Source organism: Polypterus senegalus, chromosome 17 (genome assembly GCF_016835505.1).
Source record: "Polypterus senegalus isolate Bchr_013 chromosome 17, ASM1683550v1, whole genome shotgun sequence".
In the NCBI taxonomy this organism is placed as follows: Eukaryota; Metazoa; Chordata; class Cladistia; order Polypteriformes; family Polypteridae; genus Polypterus; species Polypterus senegalus.
In genome coordinates this window covers 40190869-40206108 of record NC_053170.1, presented here as the reverse complement: position 1 = coordinate 40206108, position 15240 = coordinate 40190869, and the positions used below count along the sequence as shown (strand labels likewise).

General features: G+C 36.6%; 1 protein-coding gene across 3 annotated transcripts in view; it reads left to right on the top strand.

Annotated features, from left to right (window-relative positions):
• LOC120517403 (glutamate receptor ionotropic, kainate 3) overlaps window positions 1-15240 on the top strand; it is a 511659-nt gene that overhangs the window by 337022 nt on the left and 159397 nt on the right. For 2 of the 3 annotated variants that reach the window (XM_039739711.1, XM_039739710.1), the window contains exon 9: window positions 8185-8298. In XM_039739711.1, the coding sequence (XP_039595645.1) occupies window positions 8185-8298 (114 nt within the window). Of the gene's footprint in view, window positions 1-4787; window positions 5021-8184; window positions 8299-15240 lie in introns of those variants that run through there. The other variant, XM_039739713.1, reaches the window with a different exon arrangement.

The window sequence follows — 15240 nt, the reverse complement described above, 5'->3', positions numbered from 1 at the left end:
ATTGCATCTAGAACCTTTTTCATTTGTTCAATGTGGAAAATAGTCTTTACTCATATTCTCAGTGTGCAGATTAATTTTGATACAGCCTTTATATAACTAGAATGAATTCAGTGTATTTAATTATTCATTTGTTTATCTATTGAGGGTTTGTGGTGAATATTGCTTTTTGGAAAATCATTCAGTGAAATTTTCTTTTCATTTTAACCCCATGACCCTGTATTCGGATTCAGCGGGTTAGAAAATGGATGGATGGACAACAATTCTTAAGAATAGGAAAGAATGTCCCACGTATTAATGGTGAAGGGGGGTTGTATCATTGTTTTCTGTTTCAAAGACTGTATTTACCACAAAAGTTCTTTCAATTTAAGGTAAAAAGCTGGCCTCAATGATTATTGTCCCATAGCACTCACTCCCATTATGATGAAGTGCTTTGAGAGACTGGTTGGGGTCCACATAACATCCAGACTCTTAGCCCCTACTTGATCCCCTCCAATTTGTTTATCATCCTAACTGCTACATTTATGACGCCATAGTCACGGCATTCTACCTATGAACGGCACATCTGGAGGGTAATGATACATGTGTGTAGATGCTATTCTTAGGCCAGGTTTATACTTTTCGCAATGCGACTTATGCTTTTGTGGACGCTACTGCTACTCAATAGGTGTACTGTTTATACTTGCTTGCAAACTTTACATAAAGCTGGGAGATTCCACCAGATGGTAGTGTGAGATATCATCATGGTGAGAAAACAATGTTTGGCTTCGCTGTGTTGTGAATTGCCTGAAACATCTATTAAATTCCCAGAACACTTTGCCACAATATCTCTGAAATAAATGGAGTTTAATGATTACATCCATCAATCCAAGGATGCTCCCATTCCAGACAGCATAAGGTACAAGGCAGAAACGATCCCTGGAAGGGGAATCAGGTCATCGCAAGGTGAATACAAGCACACACATACACTAGCATAGTGCTTCCCAAGCTCAGTCCTGGGGGCACACTATGGCTGCAGGTTTTTGTTCCAACCAGCTTCAGTTTTTAATTGGACTCTTGGGCTAATTAAGCAAATTGTTATTTCTAAAGTTCTGTGTTTTGGGAACAATATATATATATATATATATATATATATATATATATATATATATATATATATATATATATATATATATATATATGTATGTATGTATTAAAATGTACCGAGCAGTTATATGAGAATAATGTATGTTATTTTCGTTTTAACAATATTTCATCTTAAATTTCATTCTATTTTTCCAATAATTGTTTAATTAATCCATTATTTACTAATTAGTGGGTCTGATGCTAAAGTAGTTGCAGCTTTTGATTATTCAGTGTTGTTTGCCTGGTTGTCTGCTCTGCTCATTTTTAATTGTCATAAATAAGAAACAATGAAGGGGGAAGACTGCACATAGAAAGGGCAAAATATAATGAAATTAACAAAAGTGAACTAAGCATTTAAATCTATAGCAAAATTAGAAATATTTCTAAATGTCTTATACATGTAAAAATCAGACTGCTGTGCTTTTCTGAATGTAGAATAAGAGAAGAGGAAAAACATACCAGCTAATTACATAAGCTCAGTGCTATCAGGAGTTGTCATTGATTATGAATCTGGTTGGAACAAAAACCTGCAGCCACAGTGGGTCCCCCGGACTGAGTTTGGGAGGCAATGCACTAGCATCATTTTAGCTTCACCAAATTCCCAAACCTGCATTTCCTTGGAAGGAACCCAAAGCACATTGTGCAAACCCTACAGGAAAGCATGCAAACTCCAGGCAAGGAACACCAGGGGTGTGATTTCCTGCGATGCAGCAGCGCTACCGCTCCACCACCGTGCCACCACCTCATGTGTAATTAATAACAATATTAATTATTTAAATGATGTTAACAGTTTATCTGTAAAATGTAACATACATGCTTTAACAGATTTCATCATAATAGTAATATCAAGTATAAATCCAAGGATTCTAAATGTGAAGAGAGCTGGAATATCATAAATTTAATGTTTGGAATTAATTCTGGTTTTTAATTACAAATAAATACAAAGTTAAATGTTAAAGTTAACATTAATCCTTGATTTTGACTTTATATTTTGAACTAAACTCACTAGCCCATCATTCATCTATTCATCATTTGCATGTTTATTCTGATTTGAGAAAAAGTTCAAACCTGAGTCAAACAGCAGTGATCAGAAGGCAAGATCTTACACAAATGGTCTTCCTGTCCATAAGTGGTAATGCACAGTGCCACACTCACATACTGTATGCTCATTGTTTACCTCAGTAACAGGAAAGTATTCACACAATTACCACCATCACTTTATTTATCTCTATGCACATCTGAACATGCTGGATTCTCAATGTCATTTAATACATTTTAAGCTTGAACAGATTCTTTTATGACTATGTTACAGCTCTGTAACTCAGCAGCTTGAAATCGTATTTTGTAATTTTGAAGGATGTTGTTCATTTAGTTACAGCACAGGGGTACAAAGCCTTACTTGAACATTCTCACTGTGTCTGCTCAGCTATTCTTCCTATGTCCCTAAAAATTGTGCATGTTAGATTAACTGGCATTTTGAAATTGACCTATGTATGGGTAATATGCCCTGCACTGTACTGATGCCCAGTCTAAGGCTGATGCCCAGTGCTGCTGGTATAGGCAATCCTGAATTATATTGAACAAGGCAGTGCTGGGTAATGATATTGCATAGATTTCCTTTTTTAGTTATATCCTTACAAAGACTGGCAAACTAATAAATTCATGAAAACTTTTTTGTCAAGAGTTGGATTTCCTTTAAAAACTTAAGTGCATCATAGCATCATCTTTTCAAAATTAACATAAGAGTAAATACTATCTTCATTTGGTCTGTTTCAAAAAGTTAATAACTGTGGCTGTATACAGAAATACACATTCTAAAACACAATGTTCTCCGTAAGCACTATAAAATAATATAGGAAAAAATGCAGCCGTACCAAGTCAACCAGGCTTTGAGATCAGCTTAATGTTTAAAATAGTATGCTGAGGCAGTTTGTTTCTGTTCCCGAGTGCAGGGACATGATTGCAATTTAAATTGAGGATGTCTGCCATGCAGATCACTAATGCAGGCAGTTCCCTTGATTGCTTACTATAGCCTTTTCACAAATAGAAAATCAATTTCCAGCTGGGGTATATTAATTCCTACATTATTAGATCTTTATCTGCCCAAATAGGGCTGCATGCAGTCTAATCAAGCACACATTTCCACAGAGCTATTCTGAATGCCAGGCTTTGGTAGATGTGAGATATACAGCAGATGGAAAAGCAAAGGATTAATGTGCAGTCATATTGATATGTGGTTTACTCTTCTGGCTTAAGATGAATATTAGTAAAATGGAAAGAAATCATCAGTTAGTTAATTAGCATGTTGTTATCAAAAGCAAGCACCTAGCAATTTAGATTGCTGGTTTCATTTAAAATGAAGAGACTGATTTACATCTGTGGTTGAATGCTCCTCATCCCTGAACTCCTAGGCCATGTACAGATATTTAAATGACTGGGCCTGTCAAATGCTTTACAGAGGAAGCATTCTGATTCTACAAAAAGATAAAGAAATATGCTGTATTTAGCAGTCATCGAACTGGAGAGGAAAGGAAGTGAGTTCTACAGAGTATTTATGCTAAAATTGGCAAAAAAAATTAGGCCCACTAAAGCTGTGTGTGTTGCCTTCCATGGATGGTTGACTTTGAGAAATCCAGTTTTTCTGTAAAAAACCTCTTTTTTAAATGCCATCATGGAGTAATATAGAGGCAGCGCAACAAATGTGCAAGCACCTTGTTGGTAATTATATTCTACTTTATAAGGATATATGCAGTGGAAATTTAGCGTTTTTATTGTTCATCATAATTAATTTTGAACTCTTTGAAAGGTCTTTAATTTTTTTTTGTCAGGTACAAGAAAACCCACATATGATAAACTGTTTGACTAATTTTGAGGTCTAGTTAAGCAAGACATCAAACTCTTTCTGGTTCTCCCTATTTTTGGCCCTCTAGACCCAAAACAATATTATTCGTATGCCATTTATGTACCATATTGTGTGCTGGAAATTGTTTAATGATAAAGAGTAAACTAATATGGGTCTTCAGACAAAATAATCAGAAGGACTTGAAGTTGTGCACGTCACATTCACTAACCCCTAATGGGAAATGAGGAGTCAAAGTTACTTTCATAAAATTTCCCTTTCATAAAATTTTGAAAAAATTGGAATCCGTAATATAAGCAATGTGGAGTGTCGTTTTATGGTATTTTTGAGGTTGCTGATCATACATATGATAATATTTTTGATATTTGATTCTTTACTGGTGCTTCTAGCCCTCTAAGAACTCACCCCAGGAGGTGAAAAATGACAGTTTTTAAACTTAATCATGTAAAATATCTTTTAGCCTATTTCAGGGTCAGTGATTATGAATATGATGTTATTTTTGATTTGAGATTCCTTACTGGGGATCTAGCCCTCTATATACCTCTGTCAAGGTGTGAATAATGATAAAGTTCTATTCCAATCAAGAATACTTAGACTCTAAATGTTTAAATTGAAGCATACATTTTAATAATTCAAATATCTGACACAACTGTACTTGTTTATTATGTACTTCTATCTCATGAAGTAAATCAGTGCATTTTTTATGAACCTCCCCAAGTTAAGACAGCTTACATTAATTCAGAGTTTTTCTTTTTTCTTTGTAAATGCTAACAGTGCATAACATTCATCCAATTTTTGGTTGCAGGGGAACCTGAGGATTTTCTTGACAGGACTAAACACAAGCTACAGTGCAGCCCTGGAAAGGCCACTAGTTCACTTCAAGACCCACTTCCACAAACACACACAGGACCAATTCAGAAAAACCAGCACACATCTTTGAGGATGTAGGAGGACAACTGTGCAAGCTCCTCTCAGATATTTACCAAGCACAGGACTGGAAGCCATGACATGGAACCTGAGGTGTAGCAACATGACCCATTGCACCACCATGCTTCCTTCTTTAAAAATGTATACTCATAAATGTAGTTGGACTAATCACATTTCAACTTGTCAGTTGCTATCCATGACATGCTATTAAAATTATGCTAATCATTCTCTTTGACCTTCCACTTTTCTGGGTTAAGCAATTTGTTGTTGCCTATTGAATAAATGGCTGGCCAATGCTGACATTTCAGCTGTTTCATTACTCTATTGTGAGCTGATTTATTTTGATTCCAGTAGATTTGAACTTTATATAATATGTGCTGCAAAGGATTCACAAATTAAACTAGACTGACACACTTTTTTGTGCCAGGACCAAGTAGTGATCTCAAGAGGATGAGTTTGAAATTGTGGAATACAAGTTATACAAATAAACGTACTGTGGATTCAGTACACTTGCCCACTCCAATAATCCAAGCAGGATGACCAATGTATAGTTTGATATTTCAGTTGCATTAAAACCTTGGTGACTGGTACTCTAAACATTTATCTTCATACTGCAGCATGTGGAATAGGCACTACTGGCACTAATCAGCATTCCCATTTACCCTGCCTGTTCAGTGTTATTGCAGAACACATATTATGTTATAAAACTTACTTAATTCAGTTCAAGGGGCAAGTGCAGTATAAGACCTTGGATCTCTGAATCAGCTCTGGACATTCTACCCTGTGCTTATGACCTTGTACAATCTTTGTGCTTAAAGCCTGCACATTTATAATTTATAGCTTTGTATTAAATGGATTAAAGTATCCATTATTTCTTTACTTTGCCGGTCTTACATTTCTTTGTTTTAGGTGTGCAGTAGGTAAATAGGAAGTTTCACATTTAGGTGCTGCCGCAGGGTATGCTCTGCAATGTGAATGTACAGTAGTTGCACTAATGAATCGTTAAAATGCAGCAATAAAAGTTCCAGTGAGGCCTGTCCTTATGCTATGTCTTTTATTTTCCGTTACACCTTTATCTTTGCAGTTTATTTATTACTAGCCAAGTTACCTGTGAATAGCAAGTAACAGAAAACATTTTAAAATACTTGATATGTCTTGCCCTATGTGTACCTTCACCGTTCATTGTTCTCCTTTCTTCAGTATCCTCATGTGTCTGAACCTCTCTTGCCCAGCGCTTCATCTCTCGAGTACGTTCCTGTAAAGCCTGCTTCTAAGACTCTGTCATTTTGAGGTACCTTGCCTTCTGCCTACCTCCAATGGTAGACAGGCCTCCATTTCCTGCTGTGAAACATTATTCATATTCTTATAATTCCTGTCTCTGAAAATGAGTCTCGGCATTCTTCCTACTCCTTTATTCCTCCTCATGGCACTTCCTCTGTCAATTGAGTTACCACGCCAAACTGACGAATCAGATCAAAGACAAAATAACCAATTAGATTGCTCAGTGGGACCAAACACACAGAAACAGACAGTAGTGTTTTATTACTTCATTGACAGAGGATAATCGTGTTCTGATCTTGTAAGGAGATGGAAAATGTTTTATGAGAGAGGAACAAGAGCTGGATCTAGTCATAAAACTGGGCAGAGCTTCAATAACCAGGAATCAATACTATCTTATGTCTATGCAAAATCCTGAACAAAGCATCAAAGTCATAAACCAGAAAAAACAATGCAAAGAATCCAAGAAAAGTAACCACATAGAATTGCTAACTTACACTTTATTTATCTAATGACAGATACCTAAGTGATGTGCCTGCCGACTTTTTTATGGTTGGTCTGGTGACATCTCATATTTCGGTTTTCCTGATACCATTTGGGAAACATTCCTATGGAAACCGAAATGTTAATATGTAGAAAACTGCTGTGCCCATTGTGGAAGTAACCCCCGAGGAAAACAGGAATAGTTCAATCAATCAGCTTTTATTCCATCACATATAAGTACATGGATTCATGTGTTGCAAGGCAGAAGAGCAAAGTTCAGCTTTTTCAATCAGCTTTTTAATTTTCCTTCTTCCCTCCCCCTTCCTCTTACTTATCAAAAAGCATAACATCATTTACCTAAGTATTTTATCTTATATTGCGCAAATTGGCCAAATGTTTCTGTTTTGTGTACGTGTCAGATGGGGCCCTAAAGAAGGAAAGATCATCTTTCCCATGTCTAACAGCCGCGTTTCAAAATAGGAAGTTCTCCTAGGTCAGCTTACTGCACCCTGTCTTATGACAGACGCCTGTATGAATAACCTGCCGTTATAGCAAAACAGCTTTGTCAGCTTTTAACCCTTAGTAGCTAAATTTTCTTTCACACCATCATAGAAAAAAATAATTAAATAAAGATTAAAATCTATAACATTTTTCAGGAAGCTTATAGGAAAAAAATGAAATATGAAGTCTTAGGGTAGAAAAACACCCAATTATTCCCATAGATTGTGGAAAAAGGATCAGATAATGCAAACATTTTAACAAAATGCCAATTCATAGCAAAAGCAAGAAGGAGTTTCAAGGATAGTATTGAAAATAAGTTTTAAATGCATATTTGTTTCTTTTGAAGTATGTTACCTCAGGGTGGAGCAGTGGTAGTGCTGCTGCCTCACAGTAAGGAGACCAGGGTTTGCGTCCTCGGTCCTCCCTGCTTGGAGTCTGCATGTTCTCCTTGTGTCTGTGTGGGTTTCTTATGGGTGCTCTGGTTTCCTCCCACAGTCCAATGACATCCAGGTTTGGACTGGCATTTCCTAAATTGGCCCCAGTGGATGTGTGTTTTTACCCTGCAATGGACTGGTGCCCTGTACAGTGTATGTTCCTAGTTAGTTAAGATTTTACCCAGATTGGCTGTTCTTTTTTTCCTTTTGAAAAATGGCACAGTTTATTCAAATTCCTTCTAAAAGCTGGATGTCCCATCTTCAGGGGTGCCGCTGTCAATCACCTGTATATTGCTAACACAGGATGTATGGGCTGTCTTAGTGCCCACACAAACAGACCAAAAAGAGAGCGGGAAACACATGACATTTTCTACGTGGCAGTGCTACAACATGGTGAACCAGATATATTATGTGGGTACTGTATCTCATGTTCAATGACAGCTACAGTAAGTGCATATGGCATGTCAATGTATATTTCAATGTGAAATAATTTATAGCATACAGCAACTCCACAGTTTATTCAAAATGCAGAATAAGGTAAGCAAAATGGTACATTTACTTATATCCTTTATTTTACAGGTTGGAACCTGGAATCCATCAGATGGCCTTAACATTACGGAGATTCCACGAAACCGAGGGATAAATATCACAGATTCTCTTACGAACCGCTCACTTGTCATCACCACCATTTTGGTAAGTTGAGTTTTTTTTTAGCAAATTCAAGGCAAAACTCTTCAGACAGGACCAGCAGTAATGAGGCTGTATAATACCTGCATTAATGTGATCCCAAATGTGTAGTTTTGAAATATCGATTTAATAAATTGTCAGAGGTGACTTGAGTTAATGACTGTTTAAGTAAAGATTGTAAACAGGCAATTAATTAAATACCCTAATCTGAGAGTTGCAGTCACTAATATGTTGAATAATGGAAAATATGAAACAGGGCACAATTGTTAATGTAGTTACTCTAATTAAAATTGTCACTTAAAGTGACATGTTTAATTTTTTTTTTTATTATATGTTCACTGAGATCTGGTTTAACCTGAGTAGCTAGTGTTCCTCATTCCTGACCTAGGATCAGTCTTCAGCGGCTCTGTAGACTGGGCTTAGAAGTGTCCTAACTAGCTGAGCTAAAATACTTTCTGAGGCAGTTTGTGTCCCTGTTGTATTAGGTGATGGTGCCATCACTGCACTGTAAAAGATTTGCATGTCAAACACTGTTATGCTCTTCTCCAGTTAAATTCCTTGTCCTTGGCAAAGTACATCTCTACCTCTGACACTACTGTAACCGAGACGAGATTTGCCTTTAGTGCCTACCGCCACTCATCCCAACATATAATCCAAAGCTGACCCACAAGCCTAGAGTGCTGCCTTAGACTTGACATGCATGTGACATTGCTGACTAAACATAATTACAAATGATTAGATGTTGCCTGGGAAGCTAACAGTGTAGCTGTCTGTGGGCATCTTGCTGTCAATTTGCTGTAATTGGCTTACTTGCTATTCCCCTGTTCCAGTATATTGGTTATTTTCATCCATCCAGCCTTCCATGTTCACTGAAAGTCAAAGTTTGTCCCATCATGAAGAGGATGCTCACTAGTCAGAGGACACTGTTACAGACACACACTCCCCCTCATACACACTCATTCATACAAAGTTAATTTTGAAACTAATTAATCTAACATACAATGCGTTGAGAATGTAGCACACGCAATCCATGCATTCTCCTATCAAACAATGATCAGATCCAGTTACAACTAACCAGCCACTTGCAATCTTTCTTAGAAGTTTTTAGCTTTATAAAAAAAATTATTTTCCATATTTCTGTTGATTTTACCTGGCACAGTATACGGTGACTAACTAGCAATTTGGTCCATCAAGAACCACTTCAATTAACTGGAGCATTGAATCAACAAGGTGTCAAGGGAGCAGCACAGAAATGTTGGTCGATATCAACTCCAGAATGTTCTATCTACTTGAAGATCTCTACTTGTTTATTCTTATGTCTTTTGGTGGTGATCCATGTTGAGTACGTTCTTGATCCTGAAAAACCCCAGTGTTGTTGCTGTTGTTGATATGTTCATATTACTACCATACCACATTTCTTAAAGCTGTAGTTATTCTTTCTTTGAAGTTCACAGACCACATGGTCTTTTGAGATCCGCCTACCTGTTTAAATAACACAGAATGCCCAAATGATGCTGTTATTATGGATCTATGAAAGTGTAGATTAAAAAGGTAAAGTTAATTGCAAATGTAATCTCCATCTCATCTGTGAAGCATTTTGCCAGTTTACTGTATCTGTATAAGATTTTTGAGGCACAAAAGTCACAGTTCCGCCTGGGACATGCAAATGTTTAGGGGCCTGTATTGGAAAGATTTTTAATAATTATTGAGTGTGTTAGTGTATTTGGTGTCCTGACTTTGAATGTGATGTTTTATTTTGTGTTTTGCAATCATATAGTCAGTTATTTAAACCAACCTCTGTCTTTCCTACAGATATACAAATGAAAGTTTTTTTCAGAATAGGAAAAAGGTCCAAATACTGTGACTCACCTGAGACAATATTTTAATTGAAGCCACAATAAATTCTCTCAATATCACCTTTAATGTTTTCAAATGAACCTTCATTTTCCTAATCTATGTATGCAGCAGTATACTGATACAAAAGACAATATTAAATTAAATAGTAATAAAAATGCATGTAAAAGCAGACAATAACTTTGAATAATTTTAGCATTTACTCCCCCGGATGGAATTGAAGAGTCGCATAGTGTGGGGGAGGAACGATCTCCTCAGTCTGTCAGTGGAGCAAGACAGTAACAAAAGTCTGTCACTGAAGCTACTCCTCTGCCTGGAAATGACACTGTTCAGTGGATGCAGTGGATTCTTCATGATTAACAGGAGCTTGCTTAATGCCCGTCGCTCTGTCACAGATGTTAAACTGTCCAACTTTAATTTCCCCTTGGGATTAATAAAGTATCTATCTATCCATAAAATGTAAGGCCTATCTGTATGTCTGTCCACTTTCATGAGAGAAATACTTAACGGAGTTAAGCATATTTTGGATTATATCTTGCTTCTGCTTAGCTAGTGCTACCTATTTGTTTATTAATTTTTAAACTTTGTCCTGTTTCACTACTACGCGGGTTGGGCCACGGGGGACAGCTAGTACATAATAATCTAATTTTTAGTTTGAAGGCAATTAATGACATTCTTCAAATTTTCTGCTATGTCTCTCTTCTTCCATCCATTACCCTCCATCATGAATGTTTTTTGTTATACTGTATATTCAGCTGATCCCTTTAAAATGATGACTTATAACATCCAGATAGATTACAATTATTTACAGATTTGTTATAGAAGTTGTAGTATAGGCAAGTTGCAGAAAGTGATTTGCTCAGGGTAACACAAAGAGACAGGATCTGAAGCAGCAATTGTGAGGTTTACAATCCAATGCAGTACTGCCTGAACTTTACTCACTTATAGTCAAGGCTATGCAAAACAAGGTAGTTTTCATAAAATTTTATGACAATAAGTTTTCAGGAAAACTAGTAGGTATACCTTATTGCATTGATGTTCTTAGCATACAGTAAACATAATTAAAAATCTGCATAATTTTGTCCTGTTTGTGTTGTGCACCCAGCACCCAGTTTTCCTGTTGTCTCACCTGATAAACAAGTAGAATGTCCTCATAATGATGTACACACAATACAGCATATCCTAGAAACATATCACCACTGATTTGTAGAAAGTAGATAAAATGTAGTCATCATTAATCATATTGTTTAACTGATGAATTTTGTGCATAGTCGTTAAAAGCAACATGAATTTAAAGCACAAACATGACAGAATTCTATATAATTATAACATTTGCAGCTATTTATTGACAAATACAACCAAACAGACCACACTGACTATTTATATTGTTAGTGCTACAAGTACATAGTGTATATTCTCAGCTTCTATACACTTCAAATGGTGATTTGTTAAAAGTGGTGTCACATCAAAGCTTTGTTTCAAATGATTCCAGTCATGTATGGCCTCAGCTGGTGCCCAGCTGGCAAGAAACCTCAAGTCCTTGTAGCAACATAGTGTGTAACGGTTCTGCAATGTTATGTAACTCTCTGATTCTATTCATTCCTTTTTTCCGATTTTCTGCACATTCATTTTTATTTTTTTTTATCATTATGATAATAATGTCATAAGCATGATAAATGATGATGATAATGATGTGTGCTTTATTACTGTGGTTACCACCATTTTATATTTGTCTTTGCGTGGGTGTTTATTTTTTACACATGTTCAGCCCATATACTGTATAATGGTAGTGCTCAGCAGCATGCATCCGAGTATTGAAATGCATTCAAAAAACTAGAATTATTAGTATAAGTTAAAAGCAAATAAACCAAGCTAGAATTAGGAGTTTTAGCAGTGTTTTTGTCAACAGCAATTTTGGTTTAGTGCTTCAGTTTTGACAGTTGATACTGATGGCTGTTAGACTCAGTGACGAGCCACGTCCAAAAGGTTAATTTGTCTTTGTTGTTAATAACTATTTATAGCTTTACTTCCTTGTTTTTTAAAATAGTTATAGATCACTTGCATTTGCCATAGTTGTGCAAAAAGGGCTCTGGTAAGAAAACAACTATGCATTTGCATGGGTACTCATGCTAGAGGCATGTGTTGTGCTTGGGCATGGAGCCTCTGTGCTGGAGGAGACAACAGCCCAGCACTAGTGTGCCACTGCTGAATAAAAGTTAAAGAGAAAGGCAATAAGAAAGGCTGATTGCCAGACTGACAGAAAGCCAAAAGGGAGCTAGAAGTCCTGGAAATTCAGCTGAGGAATACTTACAGGAGAGAAAGAGAAGGGTGTTGAAGCTCATTTGTCTCTGGAACTTCACGCACACACAAGTTTGAATTCAGTTACAGTATGTACAAAGTTCCCATTAGAGTGAACACAAAGCATAGTCAGCAATGCATCATGCTTCCCAACTGGATGTGATGGGATTGACGCCAGCAGGGATTGGTCACAAAAACTTAGTGCCAATATAAAACAGTACTGCAGATACCAGAGGTTGTCTTTTGTCTTTGGCCTCAGGACATTCTGAACAAACAGTAGGAAGGAAGTGAATATGAAGTCATTCAAAGTCCTCTAGTGAAATGTGATAGGGTTAAGCTGGTGACCTCGCCATTTGATCATTTTTGTGTATAGTTTTATTTTTATTAAAAACCTTTTGATTCCTTGCTCAGAGGAAGAAAGAAATATTAGCTTATTTTTTCTGTAAATATTAGTTTTTGACAATTTATTCATTTTATTGTGTGTCATTGCTATTCAACTGTTTTGGTTAACTTATTGCATGACACTGTTTTGCCCCATCTATTACTTTACTGTCTGTGTTTCTCGACCTCATACTGGTTTAGTTTGGTTCATGAACCACAAGATGCCCAGGGATTAGGTCTATGAAAGGGTTCAAAGGCATGGAGCATCATAAACTCCAGTTTATTTTCAGATTTCAACTTTGTCCTTATCCCTTAATCTCTTTGATTTCCTGCTTTTTTCTCTAAACACCCAAATTTCATAACACGGTATCTTGTATCAAAGGATTGGGGGAAGGTAGTAATTTCTGGCTCAGTTTTTAAAGCTTCCTTAATGGTGAGCTACAAAGCTGCCTTGAGCATCTTGAATGGCTGCTGATTTCTCCCAAGGGCTATTGTCAGCTTTGGCTGAACAAGACAAACCTCAAAACTGAAGCGAGGTATTGACTTGACCTAACCTTCAGAATTGATTTACCATATAGCTGCCTCAGGCCCAAGACAGAATGAGTGTGGAGTTGAAGGTTAGGAAACAGTTGTGAAAGACACACGCAGAGAAGGAGAAATGGGAGGTGTTCTGGAAGGAAGGAAGTGTTTTGTGGTATTTCATAGGTGGGCGAGCCACCTTATCGGACAAACCAGTGTTCAAGACCTTTCTAAGAAGACCCAGTGAGAGAGCAGTTTTCTTGTTTTGACATGTGATCTGTAGTTTGTACTGACCTTAATTTTTTTACTGTTCTGATTCTAAGAATATGCATACATTTTTTCTTAAACTGGGCATTGTTCTCAGAATGGAGTGGAATTGCAATCTAATCCCATTATGATAAAGAAGGTAATTCCTATTTACAGTTTGTTGAATGCTTGGAACCTTCACAAAAACTAAATATATGAATGTCACAAAAATGTAAGAGACAAGTACCAAATCAGATACTTTATTAAACACTAAAGAAATGGACTGCAGGCTTTGTTCTGTTGCCCACTGTGTAATATCATCTGACACAATAGATTCAGGTGAAATCAGCAGCTGCTGCATTCAAAGAATGTGCTACTTACACATTTAATCGTTCCCTCTGCAATGTTCTATATTGTATGCTTGGGTTGCCTCTCTCCTTTATCCTATTACTCACAACCTAACCCATGGAGGCAGGTGATTACAGAGTTTTTACCCTCTCTGCCACATTTCTTGTGCTGAGCAGAGTTTTAATTGCTGAAACACCAATCTTGGATTTCATAAGTGGCAGGCGGAATGTCTTATTAGGGATGACAACTGTAATAATAATTCATCTAACAGTTTTGAATTCAGGAGATTCTGGTGGATTGTCAAATTTATATCTCAAGAGCCTCAGTTCAGGGAGTTACTGTTGCACTGCAGTGCTGACACTAATAAGATGTTTTCTGTATTCTGCTGCATGGTATAGATTTTTTTTCTGGCAGTTTACAAATTTGAACACTGTTATCACCAAGAGACCAACAGAGTGGGAACTGTGGTTGTACACACGGTAGTACAGTACAATGTTTAGAAAATGCAGTGGCAAATGCAGTAATATATGATTCTCTAACGCTTAGTCTTTCAAAAATAATTCATTTACTGTAAGGGAAATGTTTGGCAAGTAACTCCAAATGTCCCTAAAGTGTGTTTTATTTATTGTTTTTAAAGTCTTTGTTGTGCTAAATCCATTACGTTTTAGATTTTAAGCTAACCTATATTTACAATTATTTTTCAGTTACACCACTAAAATCAGTTTATACCACAAATAAACATTTACAAATTTCAGGCTTTTGTGTTCATCTTTTACCTCAAGACATAAGTTTTCTAATCTATTCATTTTCTAGATTTCCCTAAATAACCCATGTAAGGTTAAAGACCCGGTGTTATGTATGTTGCACCTTTGTCTAAACAAGTTGCATTAAAACCTGATCACAATAGTGAAGTCTGCTCCTTATTGAACTGTGAAGATGTTTAAATGCTCAAAGTAAAAGACATTAACTGTGCTTCTGGGGGTGGTGGAGATAAAGGGAATATCTGGGTGATGGTTGCCCACTAAGGGTATCCACATTGCATGAATATATGCATAATAAGATTAAGAAATTTGTATTATCCCTTCACGGTCATGAACTTAATCCTCATTTTTTTTTCTTAACTCATAAATGCATACATTCATTATTCCTCAAAAGCAGTCAGACATCCTTAAGTCTGCTTGTTATGATGCAAGATGGGAAACAAACCCGTACAGCGTTCCAGTAAATCATACGATGGCCTCTTCTTGGATACAGCTACACAATGCCAGTTTAGATGTGCCAATTAACCTAATCTTTGTGGAT